General features: G+C 34.9%; 2 protein-coding genes across 2 annotated transcripts in view; both read right to left on the reverse strand.

The window, feature by feature from the left end:
- Positions 1 to 88: 88 nt before the first annotated feature.
- On the reverse strand, positions 89 to 3,707 carry LOC144551706 (beta-amylase 3, chloroplastic-like). Its single transcript, XM_078299779.1, has 4 exons — positions 3,039 to 3,707; positions 2,003 to 2,213; positions 1,783 to 1,893; positions 89 to 1,413 (listed from the first exon to the last, which is right to left on the reverse strand). Exons 1-4 carry the CDS (start codon positions 3,563 to 3,565, stop codon positions 619 to 621), a joined length of 1,644 nt encoding a protein of 547 aa, XP_078155905.1. The 5' UTR covers positions 3,566 to 3,707; the 3' UTR covers positions 89 to 618.
- Positions 3,708 to 22,224: 18,517 nt separating this feature from the next.
- Positions 22,225 to 24,392, reverse strand: part of LOC144551710 (pleckstrin homology (PH) domain-containing protein) — a 34,792-nt gene continuing 32,624 nt past the window's right edge. Inside the window, exons 62-64 of the mRNA XM_078299782.1 lie at positions 23,185 to 23,234; positions 22,921 to 23,029; positions 22,225 to 22,841 (exon numbers count right to left, since the gene is read on the reverse strand). Of these exons, the coding sequence (XP_078155908.1) occupies positions 22,506 to 22,841; positions 22,921 to 23,029; positions 23,185 to 23,234 (495 nt within the window). The 3' untranslated portion in view covers positions 22,225 to 22,505. The remainder of the gene's footprint in view (positions 22,842 to 22,920; positions 23,030 to 23,184; positions 23,235 to 24,392) is intronic.

Below are 24,392 nucleotides of genomic sequence, written 5' to 3' on the forward strand. Positions count from 1 at the left end.
TTCTCCAGACAGGGAAGAGAAGGCCTTGAATCAAGCAGATTTATAATCATATTAAATTCAAGACGAGTAATAGAATAAAATGTAGAGGTAAAAGTAAAACGATCGAATATCGTTATGCACAGCAACAAAATAAGCGTGATATTACAAGCAAAAAAAAATAAAAAATAAGCTTAAACATAATTTCTTTCCTTATTCAATTCATATCATATGAGCTTAAAACTGCTCTTGATAAAAAAAAAAATATGAGTTGCACACCTCTCCTCTCTTGCTTGCTCCTCCGTCTCTGCCTTTGTCTCTCTCTCTCCTTTTTTTTTTTTTTTTTTTTTTTTTTACCAATAGAAAGTCATGGGTATCACCATCCCTGTTTTGTGTAGCTGGATCAGACCATTGCAAGGTGAAAATATCAAATCCCCACAAAAATAGTTTGGGAATCAAACAGCAGATATCTCACCGGCGAAGCTGCAGGATCACTTACAGCCAGCCAGATAAAATATAAGCACCTGTGCAATACAACAATGTTGCCTGTGTGTCTCACCTCTACTAGATTACGGCTAGCTATATATATATATATATATATAATTATATATATACACGCACCACCTGTACATATCTGGATCTTTACAAGGCTGCGGCGGCTTCGGCCTCTGGCTTCCCCTCCCCTTTCATCATAAAACCAACATACAAATCTGATTGACTTGAGTCGCACCTAGGCAGAGTATTTTTTCTTCCTCCTTCCCCCATCGCCTTCACGAAAGAAACAAATTGTCTCCAGTTGGCTTCCTCCAACAAATTTTTGTTCAACCTCAGGTACGTGAAGGCACTTAGTCCCGTACCAGTCTCGCTTCTACTGGTTGCCATGACTTGCGCAAATGCTGCCTCATCATACCGCTCAAGAGCATTCTCTCCTGCCAGCTCTATACCTGCTGAACTGACAGCTTTCTTGACTTGTTGTACCAGCAACTCAGGTGCACAACCAGCATGGCCAGGTTGTTGCTCGTCTTTCATTTCCATGCAAGTGAAATTCATGACGACTCCTCGTTCTGCGAGCATCTTGGCAATTGGTACGTAACCATCCCGGTACCTGGTGTTGTAGTACCCAGCAGTGAGCTCCGCTGCATGGGACCGAGAACGGTAGTGCCAGTGGATACCGGCCACCTTTGCTGATAGCTTGGCTCCGGTACTGCTGAATATTGAGTCGGCCGCTTTGAGGATGCGGTCCCCATGTTGCAAGAGCTTGTCAGAATACCAACTGAGGAAGAATTTTCCATAGTCGGTATTCCACGTACCTTCTCTTTTAAAGAAACCGGTTTCTTCAGGGAATTGATTGTATTGGCCAGCATCATGGGGGCCGCCTTTTCCCCATTCACTCTGGCCAGCAGCAATTGCACAGGCTTGTAAAGAGGACTTCATATACTGAAAATTGCAAACAAAATATTATATATTGTTAATCTTGAAAGATAAAACCATGTAAAATCTAAGATTATATCACTAATTCTAATTTTGGTATTGTCAACATGATATATGTCAATCCATACCAAAAACCAAATGATGCATTTATTTTAGTTACAGAAGCCCACTGCAGCTTAACTCCAAGACAAAGGTTCTGAATCACCCATAAAACCCAGTAACATAAGCATCAATGTACTGGTACCATTGGTACAACAATACTCACTTGAAGAAACTAACTTCCCCATGCATGTACTACTGCCATCAATACCCATAATTGCCTTAAGCACCTTCTCCAGATCTATGTACAGAAAATATAAAAAATGTTGGAGGTACCTTATCGTAACACTGAAATTCACCGATACCAGGAAACCTCCAAGTTCCGTTGCTTTCTGGGTATGAAGGATACCTTAGCTCTCCACATGGTCCCAAACCAACTTGAATTTCCTGCAATGAAGTTCCAGGAAAGCATATGAGATTCAAATCCAAACAAATATCAATTACTGGTGCAAGGCAGTTTGTCCTGGTACCACTTGACTGAAACTGTTGTACTTACCACAATAACGTTGCCCAAGTAATTGCTGAAGCGGTCCCTGAAACTGCGCATGTAGTCAGAGTAAACTTGGATAGGGGTTCTGCCACGAAGAACAGGCAATTCGTCGCAACCCAAAGAGATGTATTCTGGATTTCTGCGGCCGGAGCGGTCGGTGTATACAATGTCAGGATCCCTGTTCATTTCCTCTTGCACCCATGGTGGCAGTGGAATGCTGAAAGGGGAAAATTTATTATGTCAAATTTAATATTTTTAGTTTTGCCATACAGAACTTGCTATAACAATAAATAGACATCTAATGATTCTCTGTTTTAAGTTTTAACTAATGGGTATCTAATTTTTCATGAAGGGCTTTCTGGTATTTGAACTTGATGAGATGGTGACTTCAAATTTTAGACACTTCTTTTGATTAATTCGGTCATTTGACAGTCCTTGGACAGTTTTTGAATGATTTATAAAAAATTTCTCAGATGAGATGATCTGCATCAGTTTCAATTCCAAATGTATTTATATCTTTATATTCGGATAGAACGGGAATCTATCCATTGGTTGTGCGATATGAAATAGACGGCCTGAATTTGCATCAGACCTTACAAAGATTTCCATACAATTGGAGAGGAACAGAACTACATACCTAAGAAACCTCGGATCCCTGACTCAGTAAAATAATGTTTTCTTAAAATTAAAAAATGCATGGGAAAGGCCAAAGGAGGGAACAAACAATCATCATGTAATTAAGTCCTTGAAACAAGGTATCTTTTGGAGGGCTATTACGAAAAATTGCCAAACCTTTCGGTGGAAACTGAAATTTCACCCTATAAAGGCAGGAGAGCACTTTAACTTATTTTCTAATACAAGTTTTCACAAGATGAGAGGATAACTGAAAGAAGATAACTTAATTTTGGGGCCCATTCCATAAAATAAGAAAATTACAACCTTTTAATTTAAATCGTCCCGCCCACAAAATAAGAAAATTACAACCTAAGAAATTAGAAATATAAATTAAATAAGAAAATAGCAAAAGATCCCCAATTTGTACCTGCAGGAATCACCGACGTTGCCGCCACACTGGTGGAAGGACATGACCATCTGCATCTTGAGCCCGTTGCGCTCCGCCATGCGTACCAACTCAGCATAGCCTTCCCAGTCATATTTCATCGGCCCGTCTCTTTCGACCAATCCCCACCACACATCTGCCATTATCCCCTCAACCCCTGCGCTTCGAAGAGCCATCATACTCGCATTCAGTGCACGTGCCCGGTTGACGGCCCCCTTTCCGTCGTTCCCTTTATATATTGTGTCAAGAGGGAGCATAACGTAGACCGGCACACGAGCCGATCCGTTATGTGCAGCTTGTGCCGGTTTTATTGCAGGATGCAGCCGTTCAGCAGATACCGGACCGAGGTCATTGGCCGAAGCACGTACCGCTTTGAGGCGGCAGGATGAGGCTATGAAAAGGGGTTTGTGGGGGGAAACAAATGAGACGAGAGATGGTGGTTCGTCGGAAATTGTGGGTTTCAGAGAGGGCTTGAGAGTTGTTGAGATGAATGAGAGCGTTAGCGCCATTTTTAGGGGCGCTTATGGTTTATGAATTGTGGATTAGGCTCTAGGAGGCTAGGCAAGAAGGTAAAAATAACAGGGATGATAGAGAAAACAAAAAGTGAGAACGAGATTAAAAGCAGGGACTTGGAGGATTTTAATGAGGGCAGGGGGTCTATATTTATAGAAACAGGGGCGCAAAAATGGTGTTTTAAGAACAAAATCCAAGGAACTGGTCTATTATTTAATGAATGAACAATTAACAAAGTCATTTATTTTTTGGGATAGAGATTCAATGTAAAAAATATTTTATATTTTTAAATTGAAATTTCAAAGGTGGATATACATTGTGTAAATTATATATGAATTATGCTAAAATTTCCTGCAAATTTTATAACTTATCAAATGATTTAAAAGTTGCAGCCATCTATATTTAACGTACGGTCTTCAATGAAATTTCAAACGATACTTAAATTATATGAAATTTTATACAAAATAAATTATAATCTATATACATTTTGTTATATTTTAATAGTTTATAAATATATATTTTTGAAAAATATTGTTAAGGTTGTTAAAGTAAATGTTATTAGTATCACTATTTTTCTTTAGATTCAGTTAATTTTTTCGACATAAATTTCTTATTTATTTAATTCACCGTATGCTAAAAGTTGTTTCTAAGTTCTTCATCAAACAAAACTTGAGAAGTAATCAACATTATATTCAAAAATTTCATTTCAATTGATCCATATTTAACAAAATCTTTCTACAATCGAAAGACAACTGTACTGAAAAGTGTTTATCAGAATAGAAGAGAGAATTTAAAAAAATGTTTTAAAATATAAATTGTATATGTTATGAGGAGAAAACCAAGCATTAAATTTGAGCTGGATGCAGCAGAAAATTGGTGAGTGAGAAACTGAGAATAGTTGGGAATGGACAAAAGGGAAGGTGGACCCCTTCCAATGGAAAGGTCGACGAAATGCTGCCTTCCTGGTAATAGTTGGGATTTCTTTGAACGATCTAATCCGGTACTCATGCCAAACAAACTTTTTTATCCGTACAAATTATTAAAATAAGACGTATGAAAATAAAAAAAAATTGTATTGTTTTCAATAAATGATCGGACTCAATGATTCAGATTTTTTTTTCTTTTTTGAGTTTGGATCTTGATTGTCTGATTAGAGGAAAATCAAACTCTGGTCAACAGATGATTTAAAAAAAAAAATTTGAATATAGATCATTGAGTCAAATTCATATATTTTGAATCAGAGTTAATGAGTTAGATCTTTCTATATTTGTTAGAAACAAGACACTCTTTTTATTTTTGTACGTCTGAATTTAATAATTTCTATGAATAAAAATTTCCCATGTGAAATGCTATTTTAATAATTTCCTAATTTTATTACTTCCTTGGTAATGAGTAATAAGTAATAACTAATAACGTGTAACGGTAAGAAACTTAGAATGCCTTTGCAATTGAGACATAGTCATAGCCTCGTAGGCTTGCGACGAGTGGTGTGTCTTGTGACCGTTGGTTATGCACAACAATCAGGTGTTGGATTGAGGGACCCACGTGTCAATCTATCTGTTGTGGCAGGCTTAGACCAGCATAACGTGTGACAGGTCACACACTTTTTCTATGTGGATTGTTGACTGTTGAGTTATGATGATGCATCATATAACATGGTTGATCCATTTCAAGATAATTAGATTTAAATTTTGCTTATTGAAGAATGAATTTTTATGTTAATATATCTCATTCTTGGGAATTGTTTTTTGCGTATAGGAGGTTGTAACTTGTAAGTCTGAAATCCAACTATGACAAAAGTTCAAAAAGTAGAGTGATGCTTCTATGGACATAAGGACCTATTTGTAAAATGAACATATTTTTATTTTCAAAGTTCAAACAGTCGATTCAAACCGTTCATCTTGTTTTCCATATTAATATGTGCTTGGAGACCAAATTTTACATTTTTCTGAATTTGTTTACTATTTATTAAGATGGGTACAAAAAATATCAAATTCAGACCATTGAATTTTGTACCCATCTTCAAGCATGTGACGTGACATTAATTTCCTAGCACATCATTTTGACAAGATGAGCATTTATGTAGATTGAACAAGGGTAAAGTTTGCCTCATAATTCTCTTTTTTTTTTTTTCAAATTTTTGTGCAATTATGCATTATTTTCTATATAATTTATAGTAAGATGCTCTAAGAACTGTAAAATTATAGCGCAAGCTTTTTCACAAAATTAACTCTGAATCACCTTGATCTAATCTTGTATAAAAGAATTATAGCCACATTACTGGAGACCTGGAGTGTGTGCGTCCACCTAAAGCATTTGTAGCCATTGTAACTTTACAGCTGGACTCGTGCTTTATGTGTCATTCAGGTCCGTTGAAATGTCTGGGACGTTGCTAAGATATGTTGAGGCATCTCAGATGGTATCGTAGTCCGTCATCGAAACGATCTGACTTATCCAGCAGCAGCTTAGAAGCCTGTTGTAAGCGTGCCGCATAAGATCAGGCCGACGAGCTATAGCATTCGGTAGGTAGGGTAGTCCGATAAAGATGTTTAAGAGGAGAGATGTCACCTAAGCATAGGATTTAGTTAAATGGATAAGAATTTGATCTTTTGGAAGATTGAAAATGGATGTTCATGGTCTTCTATGCACATAGACCTTGAACTAATCAAACCAGTTGGCTGAGAGCTTTGTATTTGAAGTTTTGAACCCTCTTTTGTCCTCCATGCCGGCCAGAGCATATATAGTTTTAACTTTGCATTAACAATTTAACATCCTTCTTTGAATTTTATATTACTTGTTCAAGGCGCAATAGATACCTAAATTAGTAAGCTAACAGAGCATCTTTTACTCCATGCAGCGCGGGCAATAGATCTAAAACAGTACTGCATATGGCTTTGCGCTGTATGAAGCAAAAATTGCTCTGTCACGGAACTGAAGCATATTTACCCCTGTAATATATTGACAGAGTAATTCTTAGAAATGGTCGACGGAACCATGATATCTAGTAGTGGAACGGGTCTAGCTGACTAATTCTATATTCAAAATATTACTCGTGGCTTTCAAAATTGTACGACGTGGCAAAACTTAGGAAAGAGGGAAAGGAGAGGGGACCAGGGTGAAATTGCGGTTGCGAGCAAATACAGTGACTGGGTGCGTATATGTATTGTTTTATGTGTCAAAAAGTGTTATATGGCTGCCCCACCGGGAGCGAGAGACGAATTCGTGTGCCAATACGGGATCGACTAACTGACTGATCGAAGGGAAGGGAAGGTACCTCCTCGATATTTATGTTTTGTTAATTGTTAACGTGTCATCAAAACTTCTAGTTCCGACATACTATGCCGCGTTTCCATGGAATATAAAACCTCTAAAGTAACGCAAAATCTTATTTTTGATCCGTACCGTCCAAGCTATTCTAACACGAATATTGAAAGCCCCCAGCGTTCCACCACGGGCCGGATTGGGCCGAATTTATGATTGGACGGTACAGATCAAAACTCAAAAATTGAGTTACTTTGGGGGATACATACTCGCGTCCGTGTCGATAATTTCACCGTGCATCATCTAAAATTTCCAAAGGGCAGCGTAAATTGATGTCTGATCGGTAGTATAACGCGTCGTCCGTCATTTATACGTCATAAATATTATTTTTGATTCAATTTTAAAAAAAAATTATAGATAGAAAAAATCATTGAAATTTTAATTGATAGACAAACGATTTCTGATTGGTAAAATTTGATACACATCTTATAATTTCAATTTGAAAAATTGGCCAAAAAATTTAAATTGATGTATATAAAAAATAAATCTCATTTCAAATATTCACTAATGAAAAATAAAAAAATTCCCATCTTTCACATTTTGTACCGGAAATCAATAAATTGATTTATGCAATGATTAAGAGAGTACTGTTATGATGTTCACCGTTAATTTTGGGTTTACTTTTGCAGCATATTGTAAACCCAAAATTTTGACTGTAAAATTTTGTCACAATTGTTAATCTGCTTAACTCTTCAATTTCTGGTCAAAAAGCTTCTGCACAATAGGACTACAAGTCACATCCTTTGTAATGAGGCGACTATGGAAATTCAACGGTGGGCGAGTCACTGCTGAATTACATATTGCAGTTTAATAACTGCTCCTTTTTACTTCTATACAATAGGACGGTTACAGTGATTGTAATTAATCTATATAATTCTAGTACTACAAGTCCGCTTGGACTCCTGTAAAAAACTTTCTTATTAATAAAAAAAAAGTAGGATGGCAAGTTGCCCCCTACCCTCAAAAAGCTTCTCCACAAGGAGATATTAAAAAAGGAGCACACATGCCACAAAAATATTTAATAAATGCTCAAAGGCTAACAAGAAAAACAAAAAAGAAAAGAGTCAATAAAAGTGAAAACAAATTACATAATTGATGATGACGTGGCAAACCATTATTTTCAATCTTCTTTCAATAAACGCGTCATTGATTTAAGCACAAGTATGTTTACAAGTGAATCGCATACTCATTAACCTTGTAAATCGCATACTCATTACCTGATACTCTTTAAATAGACGAGGGATCTAAGTTAAAACAATTTTTGAGTTACAACAAATTATAATAACTATTTTCTACATTTTTAAAGTCCAAATCGTCGATCCAAACCGTTAGATGTGATCTTTACAATAAAATGTAATTGGAGACCAAATTTTACATTTTTTGAAATTTTTTTACTATTTATTAAGATTGGTACAAAATTTAATGGTCTGAATTTGACTAGTTTTTGTACCCATCTTAATAAATAGTAAAAAATTCTAAAAATTGTAAAATTTGGTCTCCAAGCACATTTTATTGTAGAGATCACATTTAACGGTTTCGATTGACGATTTAAAAATTTGAAAATGTAAAAAATAGTTATTGTAACTTGTTGTAACTTGAATCCCTCCTCTTTTAAATATTACACTAATTTCATTTTTGGGATACATAACCTTTAGTAATAAAATGTTCTATATAAAGATAATTTATTTGGCTAGTGGAATAATCTGAACAAGATCATAAGTTTAAAATTACAACACGACGTAGCACAGAAAACGGCATAATTTTTTTCTAATATTAATTTTTCATTTTAATATTTCAATGAATTGTTCCATATTCTTTTTGAATACTGATAAGTATAAATTATATACACATTCGATCTAATTTTTATCATAAAATAACATCAAATATAATGTATTTTGAATATAAATTGAATAGAATACATCTAGAATCAAGTTATTGCGGTTGTTTGACTTTAAAATGCAGGAAAAGATGAAAACTGAAGAAAATAAACCTCAATGCGGACCTATGTTACCCCGATACGCCAGTTTAGGTCCCGTATCTATATCACACGCGTATCGGATATGCCAGCTGGCGTATCTCTACTCAGCAGATATGGTCATCGATACGTGTTGACACAGCATCGATACGCCACAGCTGAACCGGATACGCTGCAGGATACGAGGAAAGTGCACCAGAACCAAACTTGTGGACCGCGCATGCACCGGTCGACCTATGAACCGCGATACACCAAGAGCTAAAAATCAATTATTTTTGCTTCACGCAGGAATCGAACCCGCCCCCTCCTACGTAGGGCCAACTATCATTACCACTGCATCGACTTCGGATTGATGTTAGAAACCAGTTAGTATAATATTTAATATTACTTCTTTATTTATAGTCTCCCGTCCGAGATTTTTGAAATTTAACAAGTATTAAATTAATAATATAATAAAAATAATATATTTAATAGGCGTATTGTATCCGGAATTTTTTAAAATTACCGTATCGCCGTATCCGTATCGTATCAAATACGATACCCATATCCGTATCGTATCAAATACGATACCCATATCCGTATCCATGCAACATAGGTGCGGACGCACTCAGCACTTAGCCGAATTTTCAGCATCTCAGACCTGCAGAAGAAAAAGTCCGAGCGTAATGCGTCCGCATTCATCAGCCAGTGCGGGTCATCCATCCGCACTCAATACTTAACCAATTTCAAAAACTTCGGAACAACACAGAAAATTCACGAGTGCGGGTCATCCATCCGCACTCACATCCAGTGCGGACGCACTCAGGTTATTTATGCAGAAATTCAGAAAGTTAAATAAGGAATGTTGGAGCCAGTGCGGGCCACCCATCCGCACTCACCACCAATGCGTACGCACTGGACCCGCGGACAACCAGAATTACATGGTTTGACAGTTTTTCTATTTCTGGCGCACCAAAGACGTGTTTTGACAGCCAAATGTGGACAAGACAATCTGGGAAACAATACAAAGATAGCGCACACTAACCCCACTTTCTAGCCTCTTAATTGGGCATAGCCAAATGCGGACAAGACAATATGGGAAACAATACAAAGATAGCATACACTAACCCCACTTTCTAGCCTCTTAATTGGGCATAGTCTTTGGCTATAAGAGAGGAGGTTCATTCCCATTCAAAGACACAACTCTCATCTCTCTCTTTCCCCCTTGGTGCATGTCCATTTCCATAAAATACAACGATAAATTTGCAGCAATTTTCGGAGTTCCAGAGGCTTTTCTAGGAAGGAGAATGAGAAGATCTTCCCAAGATTTCGGTAAGATTGGGGTTTTTAATTTGATAAAGGGTGCAATCATTTCTTTATTATATTTCTTCTTATTTTTGCCAATTTTTGTAATGGATCTCTCCAAGAGAGAGTAGATCTTTGCATGAACTTGTTTAATTCTATTTTATTTGGATATTTGTTTTTATTATGATTGTTTTATGGGATTTGATTGTTAATTTCTGTGATTTATTATTTGTGTTGATTACATAGTTTAGTACTTATAATCGAAGTAGTCCCACTTTGGAATTTATTTGTAATGCAAAGAATCCAAAGAAGTTAGGATTAGAGGACAGTACCAAATTATGAACACAAATAACTTAGGATTTGTATTAGAAGCGACCGTACTTTGATATTCATATCCAGAATTATAAAAATTAAAGGTTAGGGTTTGGTGAAGAACGACCGTGAAGTCAAACCCCTTACTTAGGACACCTAGATTGACTAAGTATTGGTATGTGTTTTGTGTGCAAAATATTGTTAAATATCCCTTTAGGATGGTGACAGCACCTAAAATTCGAGGAACATTAATCCACCGCACCAAAATACTTGTATCAATAATTAGTTGAAATAGGCTAACAAGAGCTTAATGGGTCTAGATAGCTAGGGTGAAGAACGACCGTGAAGTCTGAAACTATCTAGACACGTTATTAATTCACGACCGTGACCCTTTTTAACACTTTAGATTAGAAACCTCATCAAATCATACATGAATTTAAACAATACCGAATAGATAGAATTAGCAAGGGATTGTAGACCGAATACCCCTAGATCTCCTCAACTTGAAAGCAAACCAATCTTTCTTTTCTTTATTTTATTTTCATTTATTGTTTAAAATTCCTTTCTTTCAGGTATTGAACCCAAACTTTGCTAGGGTAGTAATCTAGAAGTCAATCATTTTGTTCATGAATTGGATGATTAATATATATTTCATTTTGTTCCATGAGTTTTATTGCTTTTATGAATCATGATAGGTTAAGAATTGAAATTGTGAAACTTCATGATACAGATGATAAATACTCTAAATAGTCATTAACCGAGGTAATTAGCATGAACACTAATTTACCATTATAAGGTTAGTATGTGAATTAAATGATGGTTATGTTTCACAGACCATAGACAAAGAGTTGTCATTCAATCACATAGATACATGTTAAGTGTTAGTTTGTAATAATCTAGAAGTCAATAATACGATAAATTATCATAAAACTTTGTTCATGAATTGGATGATTTATATATCATTTTGTTGCCTTGAGTATTATTGAATTTATGGATCATTTCGAGTTCATGACTGAAATTGTGAAACTCCATAATATAGATGATATATACTCTTAAAAAGTCACTGACCAAGGTAATTAGCAGGAACACTAATTACCGCGATAAGGTTAGTATGTGGATTAAAAGATGGTTAAGTTTTACAAACCACCTGACACGAGATGTCATTTTAATCACATAGATACATGTTCTAGGAACATGGTATTTGACAGACCCCGAATGAAACATTAAATAGAATTGTGTTCGTGTCATTTATGTTTTCATTCAGTGTCACGTTCTACAGTATGAGGTATTTATCGTTCCCACTGAGAAATATGTATGTGTGATTGTTATCCACCGCTGTCCGTAAAAAGCAGTCATAACGGTAGCTTTTCCATATGTATAGCTTAGCTGAGGAAGTGATAGTTTACCAAGAATACTATTTGTCCCTCGTATCTCTATACGAGCTATAGCATCACTGGGCCCCTTGATAGAGTTAGATTATCTGCTAGCGGTATAATTACAAGAGTAATTATATTTGATAATCTGCTCAAGATCAAGAAAAGATTCAGTTAGCAAGGATGACACACATCTACCTTGAAACTGATCTGATAGCTATGAGACAGAAGAACAGACACAAGTAAATTGTTTACTGGACCGTGATATTGTACAGTACAATCGTGATATTGTACAGTACAACATCATCTGTGTAATTGGATGGTCATGATGTGTTGCCAGATGCCACCCATGATTATAGAAGTTAAAACAATTTTAACTCTATTTACCAACATAACACAGATCCTATTGGGTCACACCATATAGGAGTTAATCGGATAATCTTATTGTGATTGATTATAAATTGGTTATGATCAATAGTAAGATGGTTATAATTAATTATACGTGTTATAATTAAATTATAAATGTTATGTAAAAATAACAAGCAAAAACATTGGTTAATTTATAAACGTGTGTGACACGTTGTATAAAAGTTAACCGGTTAATTTATAAATGTGCAGGACACGTTGTATAAATTACCGAAATAACAAACCGCAAGAAAAATATATATAATTGTTCAGAATAATTATACGAATATTATTTGTATTCGGGCCGAGGGCATTCGGGTCTTTTCAGATTCGTCTTATCCGCATGACATGTCATCGATCCTATCAAGATGACACGTCATCGATACCGAAACAAACAACCGCAGAAAAATATATATAATTGTTCAGAATAATTATACAAACATTATTTGTGTTCGGGCCGAGGGCATTCGGGTCTTTTCAGATTCGTGCTTATCCGCATGACGTGTCATCGATCCTATCCAGATGACACGTCATCGATCTTATCCACATGTCATCATCCTTGTCCATTCGATGACATATCTTGTAAATAGGCCAAACTTGGAGGGCATTTTGGTCATTTGGCAACCGACCCTAAACCCTATAAATAGGGGTGGAGGGGTAGAGAGAAAAATCACTAATTCACTTGTATCGTTTCGTGCAGAATCGAATCGATATTTTCTCTCTTTCTCGGTTTCTCTCCCAAATAGTGTTTCGGTTGAGAAAAGAAAGTTATACGTACTTGACGTATAATCTTGCGGGTTGTTGTGAAGTATATTTACGGGATCGATGAATAGTGTTTTACCGAATTTCGCGGTATGTCAGTTTTGCATATTGATGAAACTGAGCAACCAAAAATTTGTGTTTACGGGTTTTCGTCTTTTCCCCGTGAATAGTGTTTTTGCAGAATTTCGCGGTTTACGGTATTTCTGGCAGAAGAAATAAACCGCTCTCCGGTTAGTCCTGGTGGATAACCGATAGAGGCATCAGACGTCTGATGCTCCGTTCCGAGTCGATTCCTTCCCTGGTGAGGCTCTACTCGCTCGGTCTGCATTATAACTGTGATTTGGAAACAAGGTATAAATATGTTATATTAATCTATTTAATTTGTAAGTAGATTAAAGTTTTAGAAATCAATCATGGAGTAGATCTGTAAAAGGATTAAATTGGGTTTTGATGCCAAAGGAATACTGAAGGTGGACCGCCTTGGAAAGTTTCCTGACATACCCAGTTTAATCCTGAGCTTAAGTTGGCCATAGAAATTTTTGTTCTACGGTCATTCCGCACCTTAAGCCTAAACGGTTTCCGGTTAGCACCGCGTGAACCCCAACATTAAGAACATGGTATTTGACTGACCCAGAATGAAACGATATATGGTAATGTGTTTGTGTCATTAACAGTTTCATTCGTGTTAAGTTCTACAGTATGATGTGTGGTCTTTCCTACATGAGAAATGTGGATTTGTAAGTTTTATCAAACGCTATACGTAAAAAAGAGTTATAAAGGTAGCATTTCAATATGCATGACTTGTGCGGAGGAAGAGATGCTCACCAAAAGTACTATCGTCCATCGTATTATTATACGAGTGATAGCAACACTGGGCCCCTTGATAGGAGTGAGATTATACGTATACGGTATGATTAATAGAGATTAATCATATAAAATAATATACTCAAGATCAAGAAAAGATTTGGTTTGCAGGGATGACACATACCTACCCTGAACCTGATTTATTGCTATGAGACGAAAGAATTAACACAAGTAAATTAATAAGTTTACTGCAGGGTCATGATATTGTACTAGACAACATCATCTGTGTAATTGGGGGTCACAGTGCACTGCCAGGTGCCAACTATGATTTGTAGAAGTTTTAACTCTATTGCCAACATAACACAGATCCTATCGGATCAAACCGCATAGGAACGGGATCAGAGAATCTTATTATTAATTATAAATAGTTATAATTAATAAATAAGATGGCAAGATATTAATTATAAATGTTATAATTAAATATAGAAATATCATAGAGATGATAGGCTTAAACAGATTAAAATTATGAGCGTGTATGACACGTTGTGTAATTATTGTTACAACCGCAAATGAAATATAATTGTTTAGAACAATTATAAATATGGAATAGTATATTTGGGCCTTAATTATATTTAGAATATGATTATAAAAGCCCAAGAGTTGAAGCCAAAAAGCCCAAGTCTGATACTATTCATACTGGGCCTTTCTGGGCCAGTGTACTATTCACACTAGGCCCAAATCAAAGCCCAATAACCATCTATACTGGGCTTTACTGGATCTTTCTGGACCTTTATGGGCCTTTTCGGGCCAAAACTATTTATTCTGGACCTCTGTAAATAGTTTATTGGGCCAGGGGCATTTTGGTCTTTTCACCAAAGGCCAAAACTGACTTTATCACCCCAAAACCGACCTGCTACTCCTATAAATAGGGGTGGAGGGTTGGAGTAAAGGCATACCATTTTTCCATTTCTAAGTTTGAGTTTGAAAGGCTGACTGAACGCCGGAAGCCAGATTCCTCTGATTCTTGGAATTCCTCTCAAATAGTATTTGGGTTAGGATAAATATATATACGTATAGACATATATGTATAGTATTTCTGGCAGGAGAAATACTTGCTCTCTGATCATTCCTGGTGGATTATTGATAGAGGCACTAGACGTCTGGTGCTGTTGTCCGAGGAGGAGGAGCAGCGAGACAAAGCCGTCAGCAGTTCCAATTCGAATTTGGAACCAAGGTATAATGTTATATTAATTTATTTAATTGTTATATAAATTTAGTTTTAGAAATCAATTATGGAGATAGATCCTCGGCTTAGGTTAGACGTAAAAATTTTTGTTTTACGCCTTTTTTCCGCACCTAAGTCAGCACGGTTTTTCCACCTAAAACCCAACAAACATAGAATTGTTAGAACAACCCCCCCCCCCCCCCCCCCCCCCCCCGCCCCCCCCCCCCCCCCCCCCCCAATTTACTTTATTTGCACTTTACTTTCCTTTTATTTTATGAAATTAATTGTTAAAGTTTAAGCTAAATATTTACCATACTCTATGTGGTTCGACACCTAGATACTACAAGGGTAGGTTGTGTGTTTGCAACTAACATTTCTTTGAGTGTTGAGGCTAATAAATTTAAAGACATAAATAGTATAAAATAATCACAATTCCCTATCTCCAAAATACTCATAAAATACTTTTGTCATTTTTTTTCCAATAAACAATTTTAAATTATGAAAAAAATAGTCAGGTGTGATAAAACATGACTAATGTGACCTTACAGCATGTGTTAGTCACGGCTATATTTTTTTTCTTTGGATATTCAAAAGTGAGAGGCTCGACTTCATTTTTATCTCAAAAAAAATATTTGGATTAATTATTAAGCAATAATAAGCATCGTATAAAATCATCAAACAGAACTCCTCATTTGAATGAAAAATGATTTTTTTTCTTCTCACATAGCATATAAAATCGAATAAAAATTTAATTAATGGTAATTGGTAAGTAAAGTTTAATTAAATCGAATAAAAATAATTATTCTGAAGTATTGACGGATATTATTGAATAAAAAGACTAATTAATTATTCTCATGTATTATATTTGCGAGTTAAAAAAAACTATCAATGTATTTAAAAAATTACTTTATTCCACTAGAGGCACCTTAAATTTCAGTTTATTACCTTTCAAATACCTAAAATCACAGCACAAGATCTTCAAATTTGATCTTGCAACAAAAATAGCTGAACCTTTTTGGTCTGTTTGGAAGTTTATACAGGTGTATTTTGTTTTTTTGCTTTTCTTAGGGGAGAAACCATTATTTAATTTGTATCTTTGATTACAGAAGACAAACGTGTTCAACAAGGTTTTTTTTTTTTACAGAAAGAAAACAAGGTTTGAAAAGTAAATTTTCTTCTAGCTGCAAATAATTTTTCTCAAAACTGAAATAAAGCTAAGCAAGTCACCACACGTCACATGATTCTACAGAAATGGATCTAACTATCAAGTCAAAGCTGCATAATCACTCCCGTAATTTTAAACTTTCTTTTTTATCATCTATATTAAAATTTAGTTGATTTTTTTTTTATAAAGTTCAGTATATCTCATAAAAGGGAAAATTAGTTATTTGTCACTCAAAAACCTTCAAATTGTAAAAATATCATTTCGAAATTTGAAATTGTAAAAATACCATCTCAAACTTCATTAATTTATAATTTTGCCACTTTAAATAATTAATGACTAAAATATCCTCCCTTCTTCTCTTCTTCTTCAGCCTCCTTTTCTTCTCTATACAAAACAAAAGCGAAAGAGAATTTGCTCCTAAATATAATCAGCATAAAGAGCACAAAAACATGGCATAGTTTATCTAAAATACATAACTCGATTCATCAAAAATACAAAAAAAGAGAGCAATGGGATCCTAAATCTTATCTGATATTTAAACATTATATTGAAATTGTTATAGAAGGATGTGGATAGTCAAATTCCAGATCTACTTATATATTAAAATAAAAAACAACAATTGGCAGCTACGAGATGATGGAATATAGTAAGATATAATACAGCTAAATTCTTGGCCACCAAAGCTTCACCAAAACCAAAACCAAATCAACAAACTCACATTATAACAGAGCAGTAAGCTCATCCAAAACATCGAATCGCGAGATCTCACGAAAACTGAACCTGAATCATCAACTCGGCAGATCCTATGAATGGATTAGCGAGGTAAGAAGAAACAGTGAATACATCGGAGATAAAAAGATTGTAAAGAGATGTAACGGTGAATCAGGTTCAGCTTTTGAGAGTCTGAGACCATAGGATCGAATAGGCCTTTCGCCATGGCATGAGAAAAAGAGGAGGAGAAGAAAGGAGGGTATTTTAGTCATTAATTATTTGGAGTGACAAGATTACAAATTAATGAAATTTGGAGTGACATTTTTACAATTTTAAATTTTGGGATGACAATTTTACAATTTGAAGATTTTGAAGTGACAAATAACCAATTTTTTCCTCATAAAATGTTGAATGCGCATACTGATTAGAATTTCACTTTGTAATTATAATTATCTCCACATCTTTATCCCCCGTTTATCTCCACACTTCCATTAAAGAAAAATTATACTATGGTTCCCACTAATTATATGGTTTCTATTTTTCGGTTGTCACACTCGTCCTGCGTTAACCTTTATAAATATAAATACTAAATATAAGAAATTAATACTAGCTTGCAAAATAAGATATTAATACTTACATGCGTAACTTGATATGACCATCCTTTTTTCAGCCCTCAATGGTCCCTGCGTTAACCTTCATCAAATAAAATAGTGGGGACCCCGCATCCCTGTATCAACCTTCCTCAATCGTCCCTGCATTAACCTTTTTCTAACAAAACAGTTGACCACATAGGTATAAATATAGGTATAAATACTTGTAATACTTGATATTAATATTTTCATATGTCAGTCAGTGTCATATGTAAAAAGTACTTACAAGTATAAGTATAAGTACTTGCACGACGAGGTATAAATATTTGTGTAACGATGAGCCCGAAAGTATGTCATCATGGATCTCATTTGAAAGATTTGCAAAATTTCACATAGATCGTTAGAAATATGGATGAGATTGAATGAAGAAAAAAAAATTTCATGTAGTTTGAGATTTGGTTGGAGAGACAATTATTTATGTAAAAATTATATAAATAAAAATGATTCACTTTATAGATATAAGTACTTCTGTTCTTATGTATAAATACTTTCATGCATGGAGATTAATAGTTTAGAACAAAAAAAAAGTGTTGGAGCTTTTCTGGTTCGAAGATAGTTATGAAAGTTAAATGTAGAGATAAATGAAATGATAGAGATAGGGGAACAATCATCAGAATTCAAATTTTTTAATTTAAATTCTAGATGACACACATGTTGGAATTTCACTTTCTTTTGATGTTGAAAATAAATGGTACGATTGATGAAAACAGAAAAAAACAAAATGCAACATGTTGTAAATTAAATTATTTTCAATAAATCAGTAGATGGTAGATATTAACAGTAAAGATAGCTAGCAAGTCTTCGTCATTAGCCAACGCTTTTGGTGTGATATTTGTGGTGTAATTTTTTTTTTTTTTTTTTTTTTTTTTTTTGAGGAGATTTGTGGTGTAATTTTGCTATGCTCAGTGGAGATCATGAGAGACAAAAATGAGGTGGTGTTGACACAGCCTACTCTTCTCTCTACCAAGTGCCAAGAGATAGGTTTGTGGTTACACATGGAGGCCTTATCCACAATTTCCCTCCCACGGTCCCACGCCTGCCTTTTTATTCTCCACCTCATCTTCATTTTAAATGCTTCTCTTTCCCAACTTACCTCCCAATTTTTTTATTTCTAGCATTTTTAAATCAATAAAATTCTACAAATAGCCTGCAGTTGGAGAAAACTCAAAACATAGCAGGATGAAACTCATACATAATCTGTGTTTCACTCTGAGTTTTTTTTTTTTTTTTTTTTCCTTTTTTTAGCATTTTGTTTCAATTTAGTTAGATACACTACAGTTTATATATTAATCCATTTGTGAATACAATAATATCAACATGTTCAGACATTGCGAATCTTTTTGTAAAATTTTGAGACATATATAGTATACATTATTCAACATTTGAATTACCATTAATTTGACTACTAATCGTCATGATATTTTGTAAATTGGTAATATTTTTTGTGAGAAATAATGACTTCCTTAAAGGAAAGACGGCGATCTAAAAGTAATATGAAATTATTTGAAGTGGTGATTTTATTAATTTATTCTTTAATAAACTTTCTTGATAATTTTATCTTTCTATTTGAAATTCTGCATCTATAGTAGTCTCTACCAAGCATTTTTTTTTAAAAAAAAAAAAATCTTGTTTCTACCTAAATTTTGTTACTCTAGTCGGCCTCGTTGATTATAACCTGTACAAATTTTGGGTAGCAAAAGAGTTCCTTGCTAAATTTTGTGGTTTCAGTTTCTCTCTGTTTTTTTTTTAAGACAAGCGCGTGGCCTATTTTAGATCATTAAATTAAGGCAACCAATAGATTCCAAACCAAAGAACACTTTTGCTGGGCCAGTGACAGTGTTGTCTAAATGGCGCCTTTGTAGTCCTTTTGTTGTTGCTTTTCCAGCGGTGTCGCTCTGTTGGACTGCCACTGTGTCTGTAGTGAGCTATAAACGGTCGAATACGGATTGAATAGTGGACTTATTGTATTCGTATTCATTATAATTTTTTGAATACGGATATGGATCGGATATTAAACATTACGGATACGGATTGGATATCGGACGGACACGGATATTTTTTTATAATTAACTTGTTGGTTACAAAACATCTATTATATTATTAAAATATTAGTCATTAATTATATCATAATATTACATTGTTCATCAAAATATATATATCTATATGCAATTTAATAAATTATTGGTACAATATATAATTTAATACATCAATTTGAGAACATATAGCACATTTGTTGTGATTTAAAAAGTGTAAACGGTTGGATACAGATAGTTAAAAATCTTACCGTATCCTTATCTGTTATAATTTTTCAAATACAGATACAGATACAGATACAGATACAAATCGGATAATTTAAGTAATTTTCCCAATTCGGATCCGGATAAAATCAAATAATATTTGGATACAGCGAGAATAGAGAGAACAGCGAGAATAGCGCTGTTCCGATCCATCCAAACATGGAACAGCGAGAATAGCGCTGTTCTTGCTATTCCTACAAAAACATGGAATAGCAAATGAACTCTCTCAAAGCCTCAATCCCTACAGTAGCTATTCTAAATGTTCAATCCAAACAACTTCCGAATAGCTTTGAGTTAGCGCTATTCTTAAATAATAGCTGTTCTCGCTATTCTTAATTTACTATTCTCAACAGTAGCTATTCTCGCTATTCTCTAGTGCATCCAAACGCACCCTAGGGATATGTTTGGATGCCCTGAGAATAGCGTTATTTTTAGAATAGCAGTGCTATTCTATTCTAGAGTCACCAAATAACATCAAACGCTATTTCGAACAACCATAATAGCCTTGTTCCACTAATCCAACAAATACTTGGAATAACGTGAATGAGTTCTTCAATAGTAGCTATTTCAAAGAATATATCCAAACAACTTTTTAGCTATTCCGAATAGCTTTGAGTTAGCATCATTATCAAATAGTAGCTATTCTATTCTAGTTATTCTGCTAAAATTTAAATTCTAATTTGTGCAGAAATATCTAAAATATCTCTCGTTTTTTCTCTAAAACCACCTGTGTTCAACGAAATATATTTTGTTTTTTTTTTTGTTTTTAAGCAAAATATCTGTGGCTTCCTTCACGAACAGGAAGGATACAATGCGCCTACTAATGATCCCCAGTGGACTCATTTGAATAAGTCGTTATCCGTGTTAAGTCCAAGTTCTTATCCTCTCATATTTCCAAGACTATTATTGACCAATATAATTCTGATGTTGATAGTATATATACAAAATGGAAGATTTAATTTCTTAAAACAAGTTCGAATCACGTACATATTTTGCGGATATATTATTCTGTGAAGAACATATTGTAGTATTTTTTTAGTTATGATATCAAGTTCATATTTTTCCTCATTATACGAAGAGAAAGATAAATTTGAATATGCTTTTTTTATTTTTTTATTTATAAACAAGTTGGCTCAAATTGTCAATTTTTTGAAGATCATATGTGACAACAAAAACATGCTTTATTTTTATTCTAAATATGACCATTCAATAAACAAAAATTTGAGAGTAAGGTGATAACTTGTCAATTTTCATTGATAAAAAAAAATATTTATAATGATGATAAGTAGAGGTGTTTATTGGAGTTGGTATTGCACAAATATAATTGTAGTCAACTACACGGCCGACGAGTATGTACAACCATTCAATAAAATTAACCAGAATTGATTTAGTGCACTAATTTGATCATTCATATATATGATTATGCTATATTATTAAAGGTTTTACCCTCAATTTTGTACTAGAGCATCCCTCCTCCTATTCGAACTTGAAAAAAATTTATGTGTTGCTGCGATTGATTGGATATTTGGATTGGATGAAATAAGAGAGGAGAAGTCAATACCGACTTGAGTGTATTTCACTCTCTTTCAGTGCCAGTGCCAAGGAAGCAATGGGGTTCGTTCGTTGAGAAAACCAGATTCATTACAATTTACAAGTGTTCGATTCGAAGCGTGTCATCTGGCATGGGCCTCCGCCTCCGCCTCCGCCTCCGGACCTATGTTTTTATTTAGGAAATAAATCTGCTGTTATTTTTTCTCAACTGTCAGTCTTCGCTCAGATGCGTGCATGAAATCTTTCAAAACATCAAGCAGAAGTGCTGGCACGCAATCACTCGTTGTTAAGGTTTGCAAAACGTAATTCCGTACAACGTGGCATGAGTTCATTGAACAACAAATTTGGCATAATATAACTGAAAACTAGCATGCCAATTGGGTGAAGAAATAGACCGTATTCAAACATCAAGCAGAAAGTGCTAGCACGCAATCAATCAAATTATTGGTGCCTAGGTTGTTTTTTCTTCCGATATTTTATTAAAAATACACCTTCTGGATATAATTTTTCTTGTCGTTACGGGATATACCCCCGACCCCGAGGAATGAGGAATGCTTGTGGTGTTGTGAAAGCTTTCCCTTTAACGGGAAAAATGCTTATAACGCAAGCAATGTGATGGTTTTCCTCTGTCGATCTAATATTAGAAATGCCAATAATACAAGTAACACGTTGAGTTGAAGTAAGAGATTAATTGGCCGCTCATCTTCCATTCCAGTTGATATTCCAAATGGAACACTATTGTGCGCAAAATCAACTACTATGCTATTTGATATCCTTCGAGTCTGAAAATAGAATTTTCAAAAGAAGAACACCCTGAGAAAGTGTAAAACAAATAGCATTGCTATGGAAAATCAAGGCACATCTTAAGTGTAAAACAATCTAGGCATACTCCTGTACTTTCAAACCTTCTCCTTTATCAAACAAAACAAATAATTTTATACCCCCCCAAAAAAAATCTAGTCTAGTATCAACCAACACTATAGGCTCATCCGTATTTAACATAGCCGCACATGTACAGGAAAATGGATATACAATTCTGCTAAAGTAGAAAAACCCTTGTCTTCAAATCTTGTATCATACGTTCATTTGGTGCCATGTGCTTCACGCACTAGTGGAACCAACTAAATGGTCCGAAACCCGCATGGCTCTCCATTCACGCTCCTCTTTCCTCAATCTCAGTGCTACAAACTGGAGAGACTCGCTCTGCACCTGGTATAAGTAGCAGGACCAAGGGAAAGAGTCCGGTGCGGCCCACACCGGCTGTTCTATGAAAGATGTTTCTTCAGTTAGTCTTGCACTAACACAGTACACTGAGTCTGGTGCAGGTTCCTCAAAAGCAGCAACAGCCACACACCCAATTGCCACATACCCATCCGGAGCACGTGGTAGCCAGATAGTTAGGGGGGCATTGTAATCCTCTGCACAGTTTCTCCATACCTGATTTTAAGTCACAAGTATAACAATTAACTCCATGCAAAGAAAATAAGATGAGTATTTTTGCAGCCTCGTATCTTACCAGGTCAAAACCAATAGGAAGCGCAAAATTGTTGTCAGAATTCCTGTAAATAGCAGCCACACTCGGTGCGTGGGTTCCGACATGTACTATATCTCCAACCGATACATACCTACAAGAAAGTAAACTAGAGAAGATTAATTTTAAGTTTGTAGCCATACTATTTGCTGTTTTCATGGCATAAGAATTACATAATTCAATTCACAATATGCTTTATCAGTGTGTTTTGTTTAATTTACGCAAAATGTTATGATAGAGAGATCATACCCATTATGACGAGGCCTCCAAATGCTACATATGGAGCTAACATCCATAACCTGAACAAGCATGATTTCAACTAATTAACCAGCAAAAGATTTAAATTAAGAGAAAATTTCACGGCAGCCAATTAAAATTGGTTGTGGGACTTCTTACCAATTATATTCGAGAAGTCCCTTAATAAGCCATAATATCAAACTACACTTGTCCGATTTGACACGTAACGCAACCCAAGGTTAATTTCTATTAACCCTAAATTTATACAATGAAGTTTCGGGAAACCAATTTGAGCTCAAATGCTTACTCTCCTCGACTAAACCCAATGTTACTTCAAGTAACCCTCAATTGTGCAATTAAGTTTTCACTTTCAAAACAGTTAATTTGGACTAAATTGTTTCCAACGGAATTAAGCACCACAAAGGTCAAGAGTAGGGCAGAACCGATTTTTTTATTATTTGAAACTAAATAAATAAAATATCAGAAATGGGTGGTGTTTTGATTGGAAATCGAAATATAGGTAAAACGGGACCTTTTATCCCGTCCCACATATAGTACAAAAGTTCCTGTCCGGATTAATCACCGCTAATCCAAACCATACCCCCACTAAGCAAAAAAAAGAACTGCATGGTAAAATCCATCCCGTCCCAGATGTGGAAAAAAAAAAAAAAAAAAAATTCCAGACGGTACACCGTAGCCTCACATTTCAGTTATAATTACAAATCGGCGTTTTACTTTAGTAACCAGGAACAAGAAACTCTTACTGCCTTGGACCAAGTAGGTCATAAAAAGTTAAACCAATCAGAAGCCTTTTAAAAAGGCTAATATGGAGTTCTGTCAGGCACTTGCATGATGAGAAGTAATATCATGCTGTACATACTAGTACCTTATCTCTCACAAGATAAATTTTTATACCGTTTGAGATGGGATGGATTATACCCAGGAATTTTTAATTTTTTTTCTCTGCGTATGATGGGACGGAATATCCAGGCCAGATATTATTTATTTCCTTTTTCCGTGTCTGAGACGGGATCTATTATCCCGGCCGGTTTTTTTTTTCCTTCTTAGTGGGGTTATGGCTGTGGATTAGCGGTGATTAATTCGGATGGGAATTTTTGTACCTATATTTCAATTTCCAATCGAAACACCACCCTTTCCTGATATATATTTTTTTTTTCGATTAATAAACAAATCAGAGGCAGAACAGTGAACAAAGAAAT

This window comes from Carex rostrata, chromosome 3, assembly GCF_964058835.1.
Source record: "Carex rostrata chromosome 3, lpCarRost1.2, whole genome shotgun sequence".
NCBI lineage: Eukaryota > Viridiplantae > Streptophyta > Magnoliopsida > Poales > Cyperaceae > Carex > Carex rostrata.